The sequence below is a fragment of the Rhodnius prolixus genome, unplaced genomic scaffold, assembly GCF_049639745.1.
Source record: "Rhodnius prolixus isolate KJV_2025 unplaced genomic scaffold, Rpr scaffold_8, whole genome shotgun sequence".
In the NCBI taxonomy this organism is placed as follows: domain Eukaryota; kingdom Metazoa; phylum Arthropoda; class Insecta; order Hemiptera; family Reduviidae; genus Rhodnius; species Rhodnius prolixus.
The window spans coordinates 31222946-31247241 of record NW_027411593.1 but is presented as its reverse complement, the minus strand read 5'-3'; the positions used below and the strand labels follow the sequence as shown (position 1 = coordinate 31247241).

At 28.8% G+C, this 24296-nt stretch overlaps 2 protein-coding genes across 40 annotated transcripts in view; both read left to right on the top strand.

Annotated features, from left to right (window-relative positions):
• Positions 1–19316, top strand: part of Tm1 (tropomyosin 1) — a 67260-nt gene extending 47944 nt beyond the window's left edge. For 10 of the 39 annotated variants that reach the window (XM_074122340.1, XM_074122338.1, XM_074122336.1 and 7 more), the window contains 2 exons: positions 1851–1920; positions 10243–11007. In XM_074122340.1, coding sequence (XP_073978441.1) covers positions 1851–1920; positions 10243–10325 — 153 coding nt within the window. In that variant the 3' untranslated portion in view covers positions 10326–11007. Of the gene's footprint in view, positions 1–21; positions 85–1850; positions 1921–2478; positions 2562–10242; positions 11008–15559; positions 15998–16314 lie in introns of those variants that run through there. The other 29 variants (XM_074122341.1, XM_074122342.1, XM_074122328.1 and 26 more) reach the window with 9 other exon arrangements.
• A 2059-nt stretch (positions 19317–21375) lies between these two features.
• On the top strand, positions 21376–24296 carry LOC141451169 (uncharacterized). The gene is made up of 3 exons (XM_074122356.1): positions 21376–21532; positions 22183–22371; positions 23989–24296. The coding sequence occupies exons 2-3, from the start codon at positions 22357–22359 to the stop codon at positions 24208–24210; spliced, it is 237 nt and encodes a 78-aa protein (XP_073978457.1). The 5' UTR covers positions 21376–21532; positions 22183–22356; the 3' UTR covers positions 24211–24296.

Genomic DNA, 24296 nt, shown 5'->3' with positions numbered 1-24296 from the left:
AAATACAAAAATATAACATAGGCTACTCAGAGAGAGGAATCATTTGAAGAACAAGTCAAGGCATTATCTGGGCAATTAAAAGAGGTGAGTTTGGAAGCTGCAGCAAGAACAATTCAATAATATCTTATTTCTATTTAGCGGTATCCATTTATAGTTGTTTAAATGAATTGCATACTAAAACCAACTTTGCTAAATATGGGTGTTAATTTACCAGAAATGAGGTAATTACACCATTTTGTCTTTTAAATGATAGTGAATATTTGGTAAAAGTAGCGAGGAACAGTTACTTAGAAGTTACAAAAACTCCTATTTATAGATGCAATTTACGCTGTACAGTAAAAATAGTTCATTCAGTGGCCGGTCTATTTTGAATCTAAAGTATCGTATTATATCTGAATTAAATTAATTTAAATAGTCATCGATGAGAGAGCATTTTTCCAACCATCCAATGATTAAGTTAAATAAAATTAAAAATTGTGATTTCTACCCTTATTCGTTTCTACATACCTAGGAACAATACAAAAGCAGCACGATTTGCCATTCCTGAGTAACTAAAGAAATTCCAGTATACACTCGAATACATGGAGGTATGTATTCCTTGCTGGAATAATGTGTATTTTGTGATATAATTTGCATTATCCAGGCCTACGTATATATATGTTTGTGTGAACTAACCTTTCCCCGTGTGTATTTGTTTTTTTTTTTAAAGTTTATTATTTATAATTAAGTAAGGAATGAGTTTTTGTTTTGTTTAAAATTTTAGTTTGAATAACTTCATGTTTTTAATTATATTTTTTTTCTCTGTAGTTTTAATTTACTTAAAATCTTTTCGTATTATTGGACGAAATTCAATTTTGAAAGTTAGAAAGAAGTTTGCACCTATTCAAATATCCACTTCAGTGCTGAGAGTGCAGTTTGAAAAACATTAAAGTAATGCATATTTTTCCTAAAGGGTTTTTACGACCATCTTTCGGTTAGATGTCGATTAGCTAAGATTTTTAATCTTTCTAGGACATAAAAGTGAAGACTAACATTTAAAATCGAATCCAATTGATCCACGCTAAAGAAGTTACTTATTTTACGAACTTCTGGATTTTGGTTTTGTTGGCAAGAAAGAATTTATAACAACAGTGATCAAATTAAAACTGGTTTTTCTATTTAAGCAATTTACAAAAGGCACTTTTCTATCATCTATGCGATCGATCTGGTCCATTGTGCTAACCAACAATCGATTTATGTCTGGTGGTCGGAAACAGGAAACTTACTTGTAACAATCTTAATCTATAATTGTGAAAGAGTAGCCATTTGCCAAATTATTATTGTGTTTGAATATGCACTAAATCCGGAGCGTAAACTGTTAATGTGCCCATAGTATGTTCTCAGTCGGATTTATACTTTTTTGGAATCGTACTCGTGAAAGGTCAGGGATTGCTCGGAGTTTCTATTAGTTAGTAGCCAAGTATGTAAGAACTACTTCTATTAAAGCGTCAAATTAAAAAGTTATTTTAGCGTTAATTGCTTCAAGTTGTCATGCTGCATAATAAAAGTATATTTTATTGAACATTGAAAGCTTCTTAACTAACCATCTCGGTGTATCTGTTACTGGGAACAAATTTAGTTTTAAGAAATTAAAGAGATAATTTTATCTAGTAATTTATTACGAAATTAGTACGTTTGATGTCTATCGGCAGGGTAGATTGGAAAATATTTGAGTATATTGAACAAAAAAGGACTTAACGCCTGGGGGGAATATAAAATTCCTAAGAACTGTTTTTTTTTTTCTTTTAAGAATTATTTTAACTAATTTTGTCACAAAATGTACTTAAGATTTTTTATTATTTGTAATATAGGCTGAAGTAAGAGCTGAATTTGCAGAACGTGCTGTTCAGAAACTCCAGAAGGAGGTCGACAGGCTTGAGGGTAAGCATATTTTATCAATTTTTTTTATTCTTTTTTTTACCAGATCAATCTAAAGTCAATTTTAGCTACAGGTACAACTTTTGATTTATTATAATTAGAGAAATTACTGCCTTTTATTTTTATAGTAAAAGAAAAAAAATAAATACAAGAATTCTTTTCATTTCTGAGGCATGATCACCTCTTTTATTATGACATATTATTTTTATTAATCGTTTTAAATGTTTTTAAATTTTATTTTATTATATATAAGTGTAAGTAGAACAGATCAGAGCACAGATCTTTATTATAGCTGTTGTTTTTTTATAATGTTGTTTTTAAATAATTAACTGTGTGCATTGTGGCTTTTTTTTTTTAAATAATTAGCCTTTTTTTAAAAATTTTTATTTACTTTTTTTTTTTAGTTTGGCAAATTAGTGTTTTTTTTTATTAAAAAAAATTAAATCACCTAATTAGAATTAGTTTGCTCCTTAATTATTTATAATTTTTTTTACCAGCATTAATTTTGTTTGTTTGTGCATGCATGTGATAGTGTTGTTTTGTGTTTTATTTGGTGTGCAGATGACCTAGTCGTGGAAAAGGAGAAGAACAAGCTGCTGCAAGAGGAAATGGAAGCAACACTTCATGATATACAGAACATGTAAACACTCAATCTCCCTCCATCACATCCTGCTATGCCTTCCACAAAACAATACCCTTTCACGTTTTTATCCTTGGTCCTTTTATTTTAAGTACCGTTTTTTTTTTGTTTTTTTTTTTAATCCTAAAGTTAACTGTGATTTTTTTTCGGTTAATTTTTCAAGTCACCTCCTGAAACAAACACATTCCTTAATTATACACTCCTCACTAAAGGTTCGATTTTTAATGCACCAGACTTCTTATACTTTGGAATTCTGTTTTTTCACTTCTTAACTTCTATTTTTATTTCATCTTTCATTTTAGTTTTCATTTTCTATTAGTTTTCTTTTTCTTCATAGTTTAATGAATAAGTATGTATATTTTAAAGAAGGTATCACGCGACTAAAATTTTACATAATTGAGACTTAATTTATTATTTTAGAACTCTGTTGAATTGTTTTAATTTTCTTTTTCGGAAAGTTATAAAATATTCCTGTTATTTTTGTTGAATCTAATTAAAAAAAAAATTATAAGTCAAGAAAATCAAATTTTATTTTATTTCAATTTTGGTGTATATTCCAGTCACGTAAATGAAAATGTTGAGTTAACGCTATTTTAATTTTAATTTCATTTAATTTCTCCTTAAATGTATTTAGTTTAAAAATAGTATTTACTGTTAAGAAATGAAATTATTGTTAGTAATTACGGTAGTATGTCCAATAAGATTGCTCTAGTAATTGGTTGCACTTGCGTGCAACAAGAGTAGAGTATTAGATGACGACGGGCCGCAGGATGTAGGCTGTGAAAACGAGTATTAAAAAAACTTTTGCGAATGTCTTCGTCTTTCCAACTGAAATAAGCGCGAATAAGAAAAAGTTAATTTAATTAAAGCGAAAGGTTGTTATTAAAAACGTGAGGTTTTGTTAGTTTCTTATTGTTATAATATTTACAAAAAATTATTTCAATTTTCAATAAAACTAGGAAATCCTCGACATATTCTTACTAAGGTTTTTGTTTTTTTTTTCTTTAATTAATAAAAAAATATACATTTTTAAGGATTTTTTTTTAAATTTAGATATTTTTAAATTAGGCTCTGCAGCAGCCCACGAGAGTGTTATCTTCTCAAATTTTAAGCAACAATTTCACTGTTCTCCATTTTAGCATGGAATTTTTGATTGTGTACACTCTAAAGTGAAGCAAAGACTTATCAGACTATGAGACGTCTGAGTATTTTCAGTTTTTGCCCCTATTCCTTCCTTCTAATGTTGTAATATTTCCGTGGATACTTAGTTTTCTGAATTTGTTTTAGTCTAAATGAGAAATGTTATTGTTTCAATGTTTATCATATATAATAGCATGCTTATTTCTACGATGCTAGAATCAGAATTAATTCTAGCTATTGAATTAAAAAAAAAGAAGCTTGTTATCAGATACAAATTCGGGATTATCCAGAATTGCTGATCCAACATGTAATTATATTTTTATTTTTTGATTCCTTCGTATTGAGTGCTTTTACATGCGCAAATGATCTTACCATTAATACTTATTCTATTAGTGGAAGGTTATTTTACAGATATATGTAAATGTACTTCACTTAAAGTCAGGAAGTAATCTAAACGGTTCTTTGTAGCAAATATTCTCTAAATTTTTAGCAATGTAACATACGTAGTCTTTTGAATTTATATTATTTCTTTTATGAGAGATGCATACGTAGTTGAAAATCCCTTGTACCATTTATCTGAATAGTTTTGATTGTAATTGGTAAACATTTTCTTCCTTTATTACAAATAAATAGTGGGTATTGATATTGTGAGGGGAGTTTTTTAAATTTAGTATCAATGATTTTATCGTCGTAGTACGTACGTTTTGTTATATTCTTGGTCATTTTCAGACTTAATTCTATGATCGAAGATTGATCAGTGTGGTGTAGAAAATTTGACTTAACCTGTCTCACAATACTCTTGCTGAATGTTCGTAGTAAATTGTGTACAAAATTTTTTGTATAAAAAATGAATCTCTAAAGAAATTAAATAATTGAATTTCTAACCAAACAAAAGCTTACATTTTTACTTTATGAAATGAATGTAATTGAAAGTATTGGTGTCATCACAGATTTTCGATTTCGAGTTAACACAGAAAACATTCGTTTTAAAATCCCTAAGTTAAAAAAAAAGTGGTTATTATAAAATGGATTATTTTTGTCAAAACAAAAACTTGCAGGAAGGTTAAAAATTGTATGTTTACATTGGGCCTTAACAGCTGCTGACCTGTAATTGCTTTGTAAAGCAATTACATTCTCTCAACCGGAATCAGTGATTCAGCAAGTGTAGTGTGAGTCAGTGTTTTGTTTTTTATTTTAAACATAGTTTAAGTTAAATTCTCTTTACCAAACTGATGATGGATGAAAATCCGAAACCGATTAGGGATACAAAAAAAAAAAACGCGTTCTATGACGTATAAAATCACAGCGATATTATCCAGCCTTGCGTGGGCCTAACCACTCCTTCAACTATTGAATTAATAGCTGAAAGATTTGTTTTTGCCTTTTAATTGTCTATTTGTATAGTCAGTTTTCTTTTACGTGAGACAAAAAGTGGCTTGTCTAACTTAGAGGAATGATCAAATGAGAGGATATTAGCTTGTCGAGGATTTTCCACTTCGTCTCGGCTTCTTTTTTGTTATTAACGTGCAAAACACTAAATTGGATTCGCCAATGATTAAATTTTACATCTTAAGTTTAAAAATCTTTTCTATTGATAATCGTTTTTAGTTTCTAACTAAGACCTCGGAACATGCATCCACATTTGTTTATTATAACCTATCGGAAACTTTTGGATCACAATAGTTGATGGCTTTTTATTCGATTAATTTTTGCCTGAAATTTAATGTTAGTTAAAAATCCAACATAATTTAAAATTTATATGGAGTGTTTCATATCAATTTCATTCCTTAGCTTAACCTTCTAACGGAACAGTACACATAAAATTAGTTTAAAAAAGTTATTTTAATGTAACCCTTTTCTTCAAGGATTTGCTAAGGGTAAAATATAAAATTGTTTTCTAAATTTTTCCAAAGAAATTGTATTTAAAATCTGGTAGTTCATTTAATAGTTGATAGTTAGTTTAAACTACCAAAGAATTATCCAGAGAAAAATCCCAGTCATCTCATTGTTTGATAAAAATATTTCTGTTGTATTTATTCAATTTGATAAGTAGAGTTTGGTTTTGTTCGTCGTTTTTAATGAAAATTATTTCTTATAGAAGAGAGATTAAATAATCAGTTTTTCTAATATTTGTAAGAGGCAATAAATCCTCAACAAAAAGTTGGTGGTAGTTTTTTTTATTTCTATTTTAAAAAAATCTACTTCAGTGTATTTCTCGAAGTAGATAAATCCCTACAAAAAAAAAGAAAAGAATAGAATTATCAATAAAATTACTAAATTCGTCAATATTTGGATATTTATTGAACTGTTTGAATTAAAACTGTCCGGTAGGACAGTTGTATAAGGGTTGATCATCAAAAACTGCACGAAAAAGCGTAACGTTAAAAAACACCTAACTTTGACAATTTTTTTCTCTTTTTCTATAAAAGATAAAATTCCCAAATTTTCTTTAAAATAAAGGGCAAATCCTCCTTTATGACTGCAATTTTTTTGCAACAACCTAGATCTGATAGATTTTGAGAAAAAAGTTGCCGAAAATGTGCAAAAACGGCATTTTCAAAAATTGTTCTTGTTCTTGTTCTTCTTGTTCTTCTTCTTCTTCTTCTTGTTGTTGTTGTTGTTGTTGTTGTTACCTTTTTTGTAAACAACGTAGCGCCTAAACGCGTGAACCGATTTTCATGAATGAGGTATCATTCGAGTCGAAATGTTATGTAGATGTGCCTTTTGGGGGTCTGGAAGCTTTACATGGAATGGGAGAGGAGTTAGCCCCCTTTATGTAAGGCCCCCTCCAAAATTATTATCATTAATTACTCTGTAAATCTTAGCCCGATTTTGATAAAATTTGGTAGGATGACAGGGTTAGGGCTCCCCTACGTAACATTAAAGCGACGATCTGCTCTTACACTTGTTAAGGGGAAGTATAGCAATCGTTTCAAATTATCGAAACGTGAACCGATTTTCATGAATGAAGTGTCATTCGAATCGAAATTTTGTACAGATTTGCACTTTTAAAGTCTCGACGCTGTGCCTCATAAGGAGGGGAGTTTGCCCCACCCAAGTTAGGCTTTTTCTAAAACTATGTTTACCAATATTTCTATAACGTTTAGTCCGATTTTGATAAAATTTAGCAAGAAGAAGTGGTTAAAGCTCCTCTACGTGGCTGTGAAGTGCTATCATGCTCTTACACCTACTAAGAGGAAGTACTGCAATCGTTAAAATTATCAATGAGTGAACCCGATTTACATCAATGAATTGTCGTTCGATTCAAAATCTTTGCCTCTTCGCCTTTTAGGGAGAAGTACTATAATCGCAGTTTATTTTCCTTACTCCTCTTAAAGGGAAGTACTGAAATTGCAGTTTAATTTTGCTATTTACGTACAAATTACCTTCCTATTTTATTCAAAACGCTTTCTCAAAAAAATTGTTATTGAGGATGGTTTGGGGGACCGCAATTATAATCATTCTTTAAAAAGATCTCACCAGTGGTAGTAACTCCGACTTAACACCTTTTCAGGTTATAATGATAAAATTAAAATTTATTATTCCCAATTTTAAAAAAATCTGTAAAGCAGATATGTAACTTTGTAAAACATACAAAAGGAAAATCTATCCAAAAGGTACAAAAATCTCTTTAACAAAAACTTACAGTTTAAAAAGTTAAGTATAAGGGTTGATTAAACGCCAAAAGGTACACAAATCAGCAAGTACCCAACATTTCATTAATATTTCATTGATATTATTTTAAGTAATTTTACTACATTAATTTTCATTAATATTTTTTTGAATTTATTAGATGTTTCACAGACCCTTATGCTGGCCAGTTCATTCATTTTCTTTTTCTTTTTTTTTTATGATTTAAGTCGCTTCAGCATCTAAGGTTATTGGCGCCCGGAGCTTTTTTCAGTGCACTGCCGGCCTCCGGACAGTGTTCTCTCGTTACAGACAACACTGTCCATCACCTGGACAGTGAGCTGTAAGAAGCTCTTAGGAAGAGAAAATCTAAGGGTCTGCAGCTGGATTCGAACCCGGAACCTCCTCGTGGGAATCCAATACGCTAACCGCATAGCTAATCCCTTCCCTTTGTTCATTCATAATATTTTATTTTTTTGTTATAATTATGATAAAATGTATATTATATATTCATAATTAAATAGGTACTTTATTTTAGCTTTATTCCAAATTATTCTTCTGATTTATCTTTATTATGCTCTTTATTCTGAGTAGTCACATGTATGTACGAGTATGTACATGCACGTTAAAGTAGAAAAAGACTAAGGTAGAGTCGGCTACTATTTAAATTTGAATCACGGATTTAAAACAATATTTCAGTCTAGAATTCGTCTTTCCGAAGTATTTGTGAGCACAAATAACGCGTAGGTAATATCAAGTAAATTATTCAACAATAATTATTCATTTCTCAATTGTAATTTAATTTAGTCCCTCTAATTTTACTTATAGTAAAATACTGGAATAATTATGTTAGCTGTCATAAAAATATGCATATCTTATTTATCTTATATTCCAAATATATAACACTGTGGGAAGAATACCTAGATTGAGAATGTAATTGAAGGAAACTATATTATTTGCGATAAAGCCAGATAATTATTACCTATTATTACAAACGTTTTTTTTTTTTTTTTTTTTTTTTTTTTTTTTTTTTTTTTTTGGCCTTTTGCGGTTAACAAATTAGCCATAATTACAAACGTTTGACTACTACATAAAGTAACAATTACTTTAATCGAAGAATGAACTTAAACCGACGATTTTTATTTAAGAAATAAAAATAAATAAATAAAATAAACAAAATCATTGATGAATGTTGGTGTGAGCATTTTTTTAAAAAAGTTTTTGAATTTTCTAGCCTCATATTTTTTTTAATAAAGTGTTTCTTTTTAACCTGTGATTAATAGTTTGTTGATTAGATATTACAGTCAATCTAAGTTAAATGGTGTTCTACTTGAACAAATATATTGTAGATGAAAATGGCCAGCATAAGGGTCTGTGAAACATCTAATGGTGTTCTACTTGAACAAATATATTGTAGATGAAAATGGCCAGCATAAGGGTCTGTGAAACATCTAATAAATTCAAAAAAATATTAATGAAAATTAATGTAGTAAAATTACTTAAAATAATATCAATGAAATATTAATGAAATGTTGGGTACTTGCTGATTTGTGTACCTTTTGGCGTTTAATCAACCCTTATACTTAACTTTTTAAACTGTAAGTTTTTGTTAAAGAGATAAATAATTGTCAGAGGCCATCCATAAATCAGTTCTATGTCAACTGCAGATTATTAGTTTACTTAAAAATAAAAAATGACTCGTGTTTTCGATGAGTATTACTCCAATTTTGACTTTTTGTTGTAATTTATCAACCTTTTTTGTTTAAATTACTTTATTGGTGGGAAGGGGTTATGTTAAACAAATGACACGACCAATTAACTTACGTTATTTATTCATTTAAAATTATTCGTGTTTTGGCTCCATGCGTCATTGCCAGTGCACAAAAAAGTTGAAAAGTTAAAATTGTTAACTAACAATTCGGATTACTGAGATATATTATATATTCTTGCGTTTCTTAAAATTTAACAATTGGTTCTTTATTCCCCTTGCAAACTTCTCGAATTTTTGGCCTACATTCTATAATGTAATCCCTTATATTTTTATATTTTTTAGTTCAAATCGAGTTTATGTTATGCTTCATTACTGAGCAGTTAGTTGTTCGGATATAATCAAATTGATAGACACACACGTATTTCCTCCTCACAGTTTTCAGTATTTCACCGGTAAATGGGACAACTGGTTGGCCTGATTCAATCGATTATTTGTTTTGTGAGGATCGTTGAAGTAAATCCGCTTTTCGTAGGAAATATTTTGAAGAACGCTTTTTAAAACTGTCCGGTAGATCCACAACAACATAGATTAATTAGATTTTGAGAAAAAAGTTGATGAAAATATAATATGTATTAGTAAATGGCATGTGGACTTCGGTTCATTTTATTTTTTTAAGTGTGAAAGCAGAATATATAGTTTCTAATTGACTAAAATTCAAGTCACCAAATTCTTATTTACTTCAGTGTACTGTTCCTTTTCATTAAATTCTTCCCTAACATGTCCATCCTATATAATTTGCTTTTTTACTATATTGTTACAAACGTAAAACCTTAGTTTTTTTTAAATTTTCCACAATTTATATTTTTGTCATTTGTTATTTTTTATATATTCTTATAATTTTGACTAACTATAAAAAAAATTTTTTGATTAATCAAAACCAGCATAAATTGTCATTTTTTTAAAAAATCAGATTCAAACGTTTCTGAGATTTTTTCATTCTTTTGGAATTGTTGTTTTTTGCATGGTTATTTTTGCAATACCCCACTATTTCTTCATCTTTTTTCTTTTTATTTTTTTATTTTTCATTTTTTAAGAGAAGTTCTCGATTAATTTATTTTTTAAAAAACCTTCAAACATTCCTAAAAACCCTTTCAGTGTACCCAAAACTTGTGAAAACTTTACCATTATTAAATTTTCTTTACAGATGAATTGGTCATCGAGAAGGAGAAATACAAAGACATTGGAGATGGATTGGATTTGGCCTTTGTAGAATTATATGGCTACTAATCTAAAAAAATTCTTTCTAATTTTAAAAAAATTGAAAAAGGCCCTGTTTTTGTTTTAATTTTCTAATTTTTATTTGCAAATATATATTATTCTTTTAATGCAAAGTTGTATGTGTGTGCCATCAAGCAGTATCACAAATTTAGTCGCTTATTATTTATTTTTTAATTTTGTTTTGTTTTGTTTAATGTATGCACGCACTTCACCTTTACTTATTACTTATTACTTTATTTTTCTTTCAAACAAGTTAAAAACACAATGGAACTTATGCCTAGCATAAAAAAAAAAGAAAAAGCTTTATATGTTTGTATATCAAACTTCTGAGTTGTATAAATCTTCAAATTGATTAAGTTGGGGGTTATGTGCGGTTTATTTACAGGTTATTATTATGGTCTTATTTACACCATCTTTTCTCTCTCTCTATTTTCTTTTTATTCCGAAAGTATTACTAACAAAAAAAAGGCTTCTTTTGTTGACTTTTTCAAAAAAGGGCTGAACATTGATATTTTCTTTCTCAGCCCCTACATTGTACATTTAAGGCTTCCTTAGTTTTTACTTTCTAATAATAATTTTTTTCAAAATAAATTTAGCCAAATTAATAAATAAAATATATAATATTAACACATTCTAACTAACTTTATGATGGTGCAAATAGCTTTTTAATTTAAAATAAAAAATTTCATTCTGATATCTTTAAAAAGAAAATTTAAAATATATAAATTTAGAAATGACAATTGTATATTCCAGATTCGTTTAAATAATTTATTGTAAAAAAAATACAGTGCAGTGAAGGGATTCTATTAAAAATATATATATATATATTTTTTTTATTTACAATATTTATTTTCTTGATTGCTATTTTATTTGTACAGTTTTATTTCTTGTAGGTTCCTTTTTATTTTTTGAATCCCAATTAGAATTTGTATTTACTATTCCTATATTATTGAAATATTATACATGAATTTAAAAAGGTCAATAAAATGCTGCCATTGAATGGTAATATTTTTTTTTATTTTTATTTAATGTTTTCCTTTATTTTTGATTTTTTATTATGATTAAAAAAAGAAACGGGCTGTTAACATATTGAGAATTAAGGGTTTGACTTGTGCCAAAAGAAAGTAGTTTGATTTAGTTATACGGGCTACATGTGCAGCTTTTGGTGTAAAATTATTACTACACATCTTGAAAAGATTCCAGCTTTTTTATTTAAAATTAGGTTGGCAGTTACCTTTTTTCTTTTTCGGTTTTTATTTTCGAAATTTTTTCGGTAACGGAAATTTTGGGATAATTTTTTTTTTTTAATTGGTAGTTCACGACAGCCATATTGTGAAGTGATAACAACAAAGAGAAATGCACTTAGCTACTGTCACTGATAGCTACTTGATAAATGCGCAAAACCATCTTTAACAAACAAGAGATTAATCTTAACTGCTTGAAACAGAATTCAACCGAAATGTAAAATGGAGGTTTCCAACCAAGCTTACCAGTTAATATTGAAATTGGTATATAATTCAGTAACCTTAGCTTTAGCCCCACACATCGTGACCTAATATTCGCTCTCATTTAGAAAACAAAAGATGAGTTTTACAATTTGCATCGGTTATTTGACCTTTGTGAGAAAAGTTTGAAAAAGGAAAACTTCTCAATTTTCCCCGCAGTTTGTTTTTGTCTTACTAAAAAAATTTAATATGAAATTTAAAATTTCAAAGTACATTACATGTTGATTACATACTACATTATCCTGAGGTCCACGTTACATTTAAATTGAGCATGAGGATTCTTGCCCAGATTCTCATCATTTAAATGTATTGTTTCTATTAATTTATGATAGCAGTGTTAAAAACATACTGGATAAATTGTAAGCCAGAACACTGCTCGAAATAATCATCCACCCGAGTCCACCGTTAAAATTAAATCTAAAACAAATACCTAATGTAAAAAGAGAAAAATATGTAGGCGTATTTTAATTACTGCTAGATACTGACCCATATAGTAGGCTTAATTCAATTATTTTATGAATCATCGACTTCTTTTAGAATGTAATTTTAACAAATGCGTGGACATTAATTTAGAATTCTAACAGGAGTTCTGTATAAATAAAAAGCAAATAAATTACAATCTCTGATTTTACTTTAAACAATTAAATTTTGAATTGGATTCAACATCAAGTTTTTTAATCTACGTAGTTGACTTTAGAGGTACTCAAATTTCAGAAAACCTCAAGTTCACGAAAATTGTAATATATTTTCATATCAGTTCTCAATTTTTGTGGACTAAGAGAGATAAATAAATAAATAAATTGTAATACAAAAAGACGAGTAAAAAGAATTTTTACGATAGCAAATCGCATTATTGATGCGTTGAATTAATTTAATATTAGTTTTATTTAGTATTATTAAGATATGGACTGCTTATCTATCAACCAGTTAGACAATCAAAGAGGTGGATATACATAGGGAAAGAACCCATTCTCAATTCTCTGCCCTCGATTGTAGAATCTGCTTCCTCACCACTACTTTTGAATTGTAGTTTACTAAATTAAGTTTTAAGTTTATTATATCATTTCAGTTTAACACTTTTGAAATTAGCAACAAGCTTTTCAGTTTTGTAATATTGTAGCAGTCGCCTTGCGCAGAATTTTTCCAGTAACTGTTAATTAATTTGGTTTTTCCTTACTTTAAAAACGCTTCATTTTTATAGAATTTTTTTTTTTAATTATTATTTTATATCTTTAAAACGCATAATAGTGTGCAGTATTTGGCTTTGCAAATTGTATAGGGGCTGCTACAAAAGCTACAATCAAAAAATATTAAATATCAAAGTACTTTTACTTAATTATAAAGCTAGTTGTTTGAATTACATTTTAAATGAAAAGCTCTAATGGCGATTAATTTGTAAAGGAAGATTAGGTCCCAATGGTAGTTATTATTGAAAGTAATTTTTGAAACAATTACTCCAAAATTGTCTAGAACAGAAGTTATTTTTATTTTTTCTTGAGGCGCCTCATCTTAGATCATTGAGACGGAACCTTCTCAAGCAACATAGGTCTAAGGACAGTGTTCCTACAGACCACATGCCCAACATTGGACAGTGAGCTGTACAGGCTTCTGGAAATGGAAAGTCAAAGGGGATTACGTTTACACCCTGCCCTATTTCTGTTTTTGAAATAAATAGCAACCATCTTATTTTAGTCTTATGCCTGACTCTTCAATGTTAACATTATATGGCCAATCCCACAGCAGATTAAAATATTCGTATTAAATTAGGTACCTTTACTTCAAGATAATACTTTCACCCGCCATCTTTCTCACAGACATCACTTGTAACAAGTTAATTAATTTAAAGTTTATTGAAAGAAAATATTTGATTGTAGCTAGCTATTTTAGAGAGTAATTATTTTAATAAATTAATATGATGAGGAGTGATGAATTAATTATGTGATCATTTATGAACATTTAAAAAAACTTTTTTTTCTACAACAGTTGTATACTCGTATTTCCACTACTCTCCTAACAATTGACATTCTTTTACTTTTTTTCTTTAAGACATTCTTAATGGCATAATTAATGACATTCTTTTCTTTTAAGATTCAAAGCGATCATTGGCACGCCCAATTATGTTTAAACCACTGTTATAATTGGGGTAAAATGTTTAAGTTGCATATAGTAAAATTTGTTTTATTTAAGAACGATCTGTAAAAGATATAAATAAAAGTGCAACATTATTCTAAAAATTCACATATCAGTAATCTTTCATTCTTCTTACAATCTTCCTTATAGTAACGATCTTAAAGTGGCATTGAAATCATTTTGTTCGCAAATAATTTGCAAACTTTATACACCTATTATTTCTTCATTATTTTATCTGTTGTAGAAAAAATGTAATATTTATCGAGAAAGCAAAATATAATGATTAGGTCAATTCTCGTTCAATAGTCACACATTCATAAAAATGTTGGCAAATCTTGTACTTGAGGTCAGAAAGTTGCTGAAGATTTGATTAAAAAAATGAAAAATGAAACGGCTGAGCCAAATTACCTCTATTATCAATTCGTTCCTTATTCATCACTCATCAATTAATTTTCCTCACTAAGCGGCTATATCGCCAATAACACTTTAAAGGTAGTGATGGATTACGCTAATATTCTGTTACATAATAGAACTTTTAAAATTTTTTTAGATAAGTGGAAGTAAAATACAAAAAAAAAAACTTAAAAAAAATAGGTCAGTGCTCTGGGTTGATTAATCCGTGAAATATAGTTAAACTATAATTTTCTTTATTTTAATTTTTTGTCATAATGCACATTTGTAAATGGTATTTTATATCTAATTGATTTGTATTTAACCCTATCTTGAGGATATAGGTTTTTCATCCTAAGCTTTAGAATTTAGGAAGCTCCATGAGAATAGAAAACGTAAAGCCAGAGGAAGTGCTGCAATCCATCCACAGTGTAGCAGAAATTTCAGAAACACAATGTACTGCGAAACGGTCGCTAATGTGTGATGAAAAGATGTCTTTTAGACCAGAACCTCTTGGCCATTAATGAGCCATAATTATCTTTCCGAATTTTACTTTTATTGAACAATTGAAGTGTTAATGGCGATTTTTGAGAAGCCAGTCATTGAGCCAATCATTCTTTGCATTTTACGGTGCTTACTTGCTAAGGTACTTTGAACTCAAATTTTTATCTTTTCGCATCCTGATCTCAAAAAATTATGGTAATTTGAGAAGCAGTTAAAAAGTAGCAGGATTATCTCTAGATCATTACAATATCAAAATCCTCGCGGCGATTTGTGGGGTGCAGTTGTTCTAAATAATTGTTTCCTTTTGTCAGATCCAGTATTTTAAATAAATAACTAAAAATTCACTCCAGTACTATTTTTCCATAAATATATGAAAGTAAACTCTAACAGGGCAGTTAGACTGTTTATGTCGTCGTCAATAAAGAATAAAGAATACCTAATTGCGCATATTTTGAGAGCAGTTTAAGCAAGTACCCTAGCTTAAAATAGAAATGATTTGAATAATTTTTCCCTTTCGGTTTCTTAACAAATTAATTAGTTACCTCATTTATTAAATGCGTTATAATAAATTCCATCAAATAACACAATTCACAGGTCAAATTAGGTATAAAAGATCAATTTTTTTGTTTTGTGAATATTCAATTTTTAAAGGTATTTTATTTTTGTAATTTTGAACATTTCCATATTTTTGTTTTTGTTTTTACCAATTTACAGACGAGTTGGTCCACGAGAAGGAGAAATACAAATACATCTGCGACGATCTCGACCAGACTTTCTCCGAACTTGTTGGTTAAATATATTTTTTACAACCAACTAAATAAAAATATAATATTGAAAGCTTCACAAACCAAATTTTATCAATAACTCAAATAATATTTCATATAAAATAAATGAAAGAACAAATTTCTATACTTATTTTTCCATAAATATAAAATATTTAATTTTGCAGTTGAGAGATAAAATATTTTTTCATTACACTTATCAAATAGAATCTTATTTTTTTAAATAAATTATTTTAATTTTATTATATTCATGTGACAGTTACCTCTTTGAACCTTTACTTTCATTGTAAATCAATAAATATTATAAACATTAATTTTATTAAATTTATGTATCTTAAATTATGATTAAATAAAAATGAATAATATTTAACATGTAAAATATTTTAATATCCTCTTGCTTACTTATTTATTTTTATTATGTACATATTTTTTATTATCATTTTCTGCCAAGAATACACATATTTAGTATTATTGCACAAGCATGTGTAGATTTTTGGATATCACACAGCCCTTTGCATGTAACCAGAACCTGAAGATAGCTGGAACATTGCTGACATCCTAGTATTTCAAGTACTTATGTCTTTATTACTTAATTTATTTGATATGCAATTATTTATTTATTTTTATTTTTTGCTCTTCACACAACTTAAACAGATGAAAAGTGAAATATATTTACATGATTTGCAGATGAATTGGTGTCTGAAAAGGAGCGTTATAAGACTATTGCTGATGAAATGTTGGAAACATTTGCCGATCTATCTGGTTGTTGAGGAGATATTAACATAAATTACTTAGGCACTGCCAAAAATTTTAATATCCTGCTTTAACTTTTATTTTGTTTACATTGCTATTTATATTCACTTTAAACAATTTATAAATAAACTATAATATGTTAACATTAAAAATGCTTCTTTTTTCCTGAATTTTCACTTTTCATTTAAAATTATGGAATTTTTTGTTGTATGAAATTTTGTGATATAAGTACTTTTCAATAATTGTGATTTAATGGATGTTTTTTACAATTTGGTATAATAATATAAAAACTTGATACAGAATATTTGCATTATGTTTTAAAGAAGAATGGTTCGGGTATAAATGAGAATTTGTTTTTGTTAATTATATTAAAAGCTCAAAAATTCTCAAATATCAGCCTGAGACCGCCAAGAAATACAGTGATGCTATAATCACTATGCTTTCTACATATTCTTAAAATTCATATCCTTTTTGAGTGATGTTTATGACCAATCCCTCAAATATTCTCAAGCGTCTCTTATCAGCGAGGGAGTTTCCTCCAGAGAATCTGCTTTATTAAATAAAGCAATAAAAGCAAAAGTGGATTTTCCACAAATTCCTCTAGAGGGAATGCTTTCACACTCGCATCATTCAAATAAACAACCCTATACTCTTTTGAAGAGAACATTTGCGGCCATGCGTACAGTTAAGAAGAGTCTAGGAAACCGACAGCTCATTAAACAGTAACTGTTGTATATCTCAGACTTCAATGGCTTAAAAGAATAATTAGGTTTTATTTTATATTCTTATATATTTATATTATATTTTTATTTCTGCGAGATTCTACCTGCTTTTAAGACTTTCTAGCCAATACCTTTGGAAAAAATGCTGCTATCAGCTCTCTCTCACTACTATATTTTTCTTGAAGTGAACTTAAAGTTTAACAGCAAACTGCGAAAACCACATTGGCTGGTAGCTTTATAATATCTTCAACTTATATTTGTAATTTTAGAAATAACAAATTCTCCTTTATATTTGAAATTTTCTTATAATTGGACCATTTTCGTTATAGAGGGCAGCATTTTTCATTTTTATTAATTATATATTGTTATATTAACATCTTATTGTAAAACACTAAAAACTCAAATCTGTCGTTATTGTTAGAAATATTGTTTTTTAAAAATTTAATATGGTACAAGAAAAAACTTGCAATTTATTCAAGAGTATTTTTGTATATTAAAATATTAATTATAAGGTCACATTGATAAAATCAAATCTGTAACAACTTGTATTCTTCAAGTTTGTTAAAATCATTCTATTGTCCTTAATGTACCTACTGAAACTTAAAGGAATTGTGGATTTTTCCTTTCATGCATCATAAAGATTTCCAATGCTTTACTTTTTCTTGAGTAAAACTTTGAATTTAGGAATTGATTTTTTATTCAGCACAGATTTCTAGAATTAGTTTTTACTTGCGTTTTTACTGGATAATAACTTGTTAATCGAGGACTTGTATTAAGATGTCAGTGTGAAATGTTCCTCGTGGAAATTATATTGATGAGTGAAAACGAATATCTCATTGCAACTATAAATTATAGCTGCAGAAATTGAATCTTGAAGAGAGCTAATTTCAACTTTATTTGAGACGTTCCAAAAAATACCTGCGCCGTTAAAACTATATTCGACTAATTCACACGCTCTTCTTAAAAAATAATATATAATAGTATTTAAAAAAAATAATAAAATTTTCTTGGTTATTCTGAACGTATTTGGTTATTTTTTTTAAAAGAATTTGACAGATCTACTGCTACTCTTCGTTGAGTTCACTTTTGGCATCCTAACTGATAGAAAAATGTGCGCCTAAAAAGCTTTCGGTATTTTAGGATTGATTTCCACTTTTAGAGCAAAAATTCGTTCCTTTAGTTCTGCATTTTTTTTTCTACATTTAAAAATATTTATTAGAAGGTCTACCGGGATTTTTCATTCATTGTTTTTCACATTAAAAAGATTTATAGTACAATCCAAGTACAAGTTCTGTGCGAAAACGGTGCATTTTATAAATTATCATTTAAAGCAGAGTAATGTTGATAAAAACTGAGCATTGGCTTTAAATATGGAAGTCGTTTTCGTTTCACATGGTTAGTGATTAGTTTACATAAATAAAACTTATTGCTCAAATTAAGGAATTTTCAAGGACACGATTTCGAAAAAATGAACTGGGTAAATCTAGTGACTGTAAGGTGGTGACACATGATTCACCACTAATATTGTGAAATTAAGCGATAAATTTGTACTATGTAGAATCTCTAGACTATTTACATCAAAGATGAAAACTACTTAAATTTTGCTTTGAATACAAATCTTATATAAATATCTCATTTCATAGAGATTTAAATATACAAAACTAAAGTGGAGTCCATCATGAAGCGTGAAAGGAGCAAGAGAAAAATCAAGAAAAAAGCAAATCATAAAGCGAACTGATGTTGGTTGTGACCTGAAGTGGTAAAATGTCAAATACATTATATCTCTTTGTTTATAAATTTATATTTTATTTTAAGTAAATCTTGAAATTTGTGATCAGATTTGGTTTTAGTTTGGCAAAAACAAAAAAAGCTTGCATCAGAATATCAAGTAAATTTTTTATTAATGTAATTTAAATTTACGGTCGTTTTTATTTCATTGTTAACTAATTGTTCAACAGATATTTGAAATTATTTTTTAAATAGTTTAAGCAGTTTTTAGTTCATTTTGCTGGAACGGGAATATAAGTGCTATTTCTAAATAAATAATACAACTTGAAATAAAAGGCGTGGGTATTTGTTTATTTGGTGTTTATCCTTTTAATGAAGTCACTTAATTAGGGAAAAGCGACATCTAATAAATACTAAACAATATTAATGATAACATAATGTAGTAAAATGACTTAAATAATAAACACAATTGTTTTAAAATTTGAATTTGGAACTATTTTATCAGCCACAATCGCTAAACGGATAGTATTAACAAAAAATACTGTTACATATGTAAGAAAAGAAAGACGTATGAACATCATAGAAAGAATTTGATAAATACTAACACAAAGCCATGTCCATTAAAAATAAAATAAAAGTAGCGAAAATTAACTATAACTCGAACACGAGTTATTTAGTTATTATTTCGTTCCAAACAGAGAGAGAGAGTTGAGCTATCTTTACTGATTCACAAAGGTAACTTAAATTTGTTGTATAAATTATGAATGCCAAAATATCTAATCTTATTGCACAAAGTATCGTTACTTCGTTAATACTTTGCTTTAGCCTAGTTAAATCTTAAAAATGCAAAATCTATTAAGCAGCTTAATTTTTATTTTTTTTATAATAAGTTACTGTATATTTGGTTAAAAGCATACAACGTACTATAAAGTAAGAACTATAAGTTTGATTTTTGTCGTATTGCTTGCTGAAATGAGCTTTTTATCTATATCTAGTGCAACACTTTGCCAGGTTGCAGCTTAGTGATACTCAACTTTCATCTGGAAATGATGTTGAAATAATCTACCTTGCTTTACAGTCAGCAGCACGCCTATAGTATTAGGTGATTCTCATCAAGTCAATTCTGGTGTATAAAGAAGATAAGACAATCTTCAACCTTTTGTTAACTTTCATCCCTATTATGCTCAGCTTTCACCTAAAATTATTATTTTTAAGGGTATACCACTATACTTCTAGCTGCACAACTGTAAATATGAGTTGATTCGCATCCATTCTTTTTCCAATAATAGATTAAACAAGGGAATCTATCTACACTCCATCTGCGGAACTGTACTTCAGGTATTTTAACTATTATTTAATACGTTCAACGTAATTAAACAAAAACCTCAAACTTTATATTATTTAAATCTTGTATCTGAAAAAAGTTTTAATTTTAGTTGAAGGAAAATTTTAATTTGAATTAAAAATTAAACATCAGAATTTTTGTTCATTTATTCAAAAAATATTTTGTTGAAAATTAATGAAAATTAAATTATAATGAAGTGTATAAATAATTTAAAAGATAAATAAATTAATGAAAATTAAATTATAATGAAGTGTATAAATAATTTAAAAGATAAATAAATTAATAATAATATTGTATTTATTTTTCCTTTCAACTTATTAATTAATATGAAAAAATTAAAAATAAAACAAAAATAATTGATAATATTGTATTAATCTAAAAATAATGAATAAAGTCCGAAGAAATACAAAGAAAAACCTCTAAAAAAAATAAAATAAAAATGGCTGACAGAGTCTAGAGAGTGTGAAGATAGAAGTAGGCAACGTTACAAGTGGTAAAACAGAGCAGCGCGAGCGATCTAGTGGCAACTGGTGGAACTAACGGTGGTTGTTGTCATGGTGATATGACGCGCCACCATGTTGTTTTTTTCCTTATATAAACAAATTCGCCGCTGGGGTGGGACGGGTGAGGCGAATATTCTCCTTCCGACCGTCGAGGCGAACACATCTCTTCCGACTTTACCCTTATATAAGACACTTGAATATTCGCCTTCCGACCGTCGAGGTGAACACATCTCTCTACCGACATTACCCCTATACAAGACATTTTATGGTCATTTTTGGAGAGAGAGGTGATCATGTCAGACTAGAAAATATATGTTTGGAGTAACAAGCGTTCTCATCCCCCTTAACACTCAAGTCGTACTGACTAGAATTTGAGTTAACGTATACATAGAAAGGTCACAATAGTGCTATCTGATGGCGAATATTTGAACTACTTTTTAATCTTTCTGCTTAGTGGCGCCCTCTGACGGATTTTTTAAAAACTAACTTTTCATTTTTACGTTTTCTGCTCGAATTTTTTTTCTTCAGTTTTAATCGATTTTTAAGCACTTCTTTTTTCATTTAATTCATTCACAAATATATGTTTTTAATAACATTAAATATAAAATATAAAAACTAAGTCTATCTAAAATAGGTATGTAAATAAATAGACTTTTTTTAACTTGAATGTTTTTCTTTATTCAGCTACTAAATTATACTTTTTTAAAGGCCAAATTTCAGGAAAAGGTTACATAGTTTGTTAAGTCTCGTTTCTGATCGTGGAGAATATGTTGGATGGTTTAGTGGTTTTTGTAATGTTAGTTTGCACTTTACTCTGATGCCTGTTTTCTCGAAATTATTGGAAAATGTGAAAGGTAAAGAATAGCTCGCTTTCCTATAACAAAATAATTCTGTAAGTAAATATTATATGTCAACCATGGTTTTTACAAATTGAATTTCTTAGTATCAAAGGAGGGCCTGCTAGAAAGTAAATATTATGCTGCAACCATCAAATTTCTCAATTAAGGAAAGTTAACCGAGTAGTTCCGCAAGATTCAGTTCATTTTTAGACATTCCCATTTTTAGGATACAGACTTAAGCACGCTAATAACCCTATCAATTGCTAAAGATAAGATCATCGAAGAGAGTTTATTTTTGACCTCTATGCCTTCAATCTATCACCATCAATTTGATGATGAATAAAAATAGCTCTATCTTTTCAATTCTATCACGATCTTGATTAATTCGTAATCTCTGCTCCCTTTTGCACAGTTAATCTTCTCCCTCCCAGTGGAGCCAGAGGATTTTAATAGCTAGGGATCTTGCATTTTGTTAAATTAATTTGTACATTTTATAGCAATTTCAATTTTTTTCGAGTAATATACATCTCTAAACAGTTTATACAAATTTAATCTCTGTTCTAGGTAGATATAGGATGAGTATCTAATTCTTGCTTCAATAAGGTCATTGTATTTCTTTTGAACTAAGAACAGAATTAGGACTATACTCACTTTCGATTTTTAAGTTGGGACCTCGACATAGTTGTGTAAGTCCTGGCAGACGTGAGCGACAATATGGTACAGGATGAATACCAATTGGTCAGCAAGTGTTTTGGTATATAAAGGTGTGCGACAGCTCCTAACAATTAGTACAATCAGCAATTGTAGTATCAACTGTACACGACTACAAACAAGTAACAATGAAAGTTATCGCCGTAAGTAATTATTTATTAAACCACATTACCTTGAATTTTAAATTTATGAATACGTGTTTACTAATGTAGAGTTGAATTTATATGTGCATCGGCTGTGTAAAATTTATCAGACAAATTGCTCCTAACAAAGAAGCTGAGATAACATTTTTCGTGTTAATCTAAAAATTATTTCTGTTGTGATGCAGAGTGAGAACATTGAACTGTAAAGTTCTCGTTTCTTTCCGTTTGATTTCAAGGCGTGAAAAGTGCCCAATTATTTCACTTAATTGTATTATGTTTTCAAATTAGTTTGTTTTCTGCATTATTCACTAAGATACATTGCCAACTTTCCAAAAATGGGAAAATGTAAAATTACAATGTTGCAACACCTTCAAAGTCAAGATGTTGCAGTATTAGTTTTTAAGAAAGTCCATTGCCTTCCTTCTCTTAAGCTGTACAATTTCTCACTGTTGTAATGATGTATTACTTTATTTTATCTTATTCTTTATTTATTTTTTTTACCTAGAGAATTTTGTGTCGAATACTTACATGTAGCTTATTTAAAGTTTTGTGTATTATGTCCAAACATTTTGTGTTAGGTCAGGCAATCATCTTTTGCTAACAGATGCATTACCGAAAAAGTTTCAATTTAGTTAAATATAACATGATGGAATATTTGTTTTTGAATTTATGCAGAGAAAAAAATAGTTTACTTAATTTTTCTGAAGTTGTTTCCTCCTTACACGATAGATGATTGGAGGTAGATAAAATCTTTTAATATATTCTCTAACGTTATTATATTGTGCATTAATTTTAAGAATTTTAAAATAAAAATCTTTTAATATATTCTCTAACGTTATTATATTGTGCATTAATTTTAAAAATTTTAAAATCAAAATCTTTTTCTGGACTATAGCTCGAATCAAGTTTTAAGCACATACAAGCTGGATAAGCGGATGCGATTAGTCACTATCTTGACCCGTCGATATTGTATCATACTTGGGGCCTTTTATACAGATCACAGATTCGTAGACAATAACCTACTTTTTGTTAGATTTTCTCGTCCTATTTTATACAAGTTGTCTAATAAAATCAAAAAACTGACTTTTAATGCTGAATTAGTAAGAAATTCATGGTTGCTTTCGCAATGGGTGGTTTTTACCGTAACTTTCTACAGCGTGATTTCTACTATTTTGATCAGTTTTCATTTTGGAAATGGATTAATTAAGTGGGTAATAAGAGAGTAAAACTCGCTATGCATTAAGCAGTGTAAAACTATGGCAGCCCGGATCAGTAAAATTCAGGCAATCAGAAAATAATTTCTCAGAGTGAGTTCCTCAGAAATATTTAATTGCAAACCGATTAAAAGCGATCTTTGGATAGGTGCTTATCAAAGAATGCCAATAAGAAACGTTTTCTACTAAGACAATTTACTCAGAATCCTTGCAAATGAAAGTAAAATCCTGTAAACATACAAAATGAGTCAATTCCTGATCCTGGTTGGAAATATTTTCGGGACGTCTTTATATTTTCTTATATTAAGGATTTGGTGATACCATCACTTTTCATAAGAACTTTTTATATTTCTTTCAATCAACAATTCAATTATAATCCATAGTTTCTAATTTTTGTTAACAGTTGGTAGTTTTGGCCATCGCTTGCATGGTGAGCGGAGCGCAACAGCAGAGGGACAAGAGAGGACTGCCTCTTGTGGCTACTTCACCATATGTAGCTGCCGCTCCCTACTACGCTGCACCTTACGTTTCTTCACCATACTACGCTGCACCTTACTACGCTTCAGCATACTCTGCCCCTTACCTTTCAGCTTCCTACAGTGCATTACCTGTAGCCTATCTTTGAATCTCAACTTTCCTTAAGGAATAAAAAGGAATTATGTAAAAATATATATATATATGTAATTGATGTATAATAAATTGTATATTCGA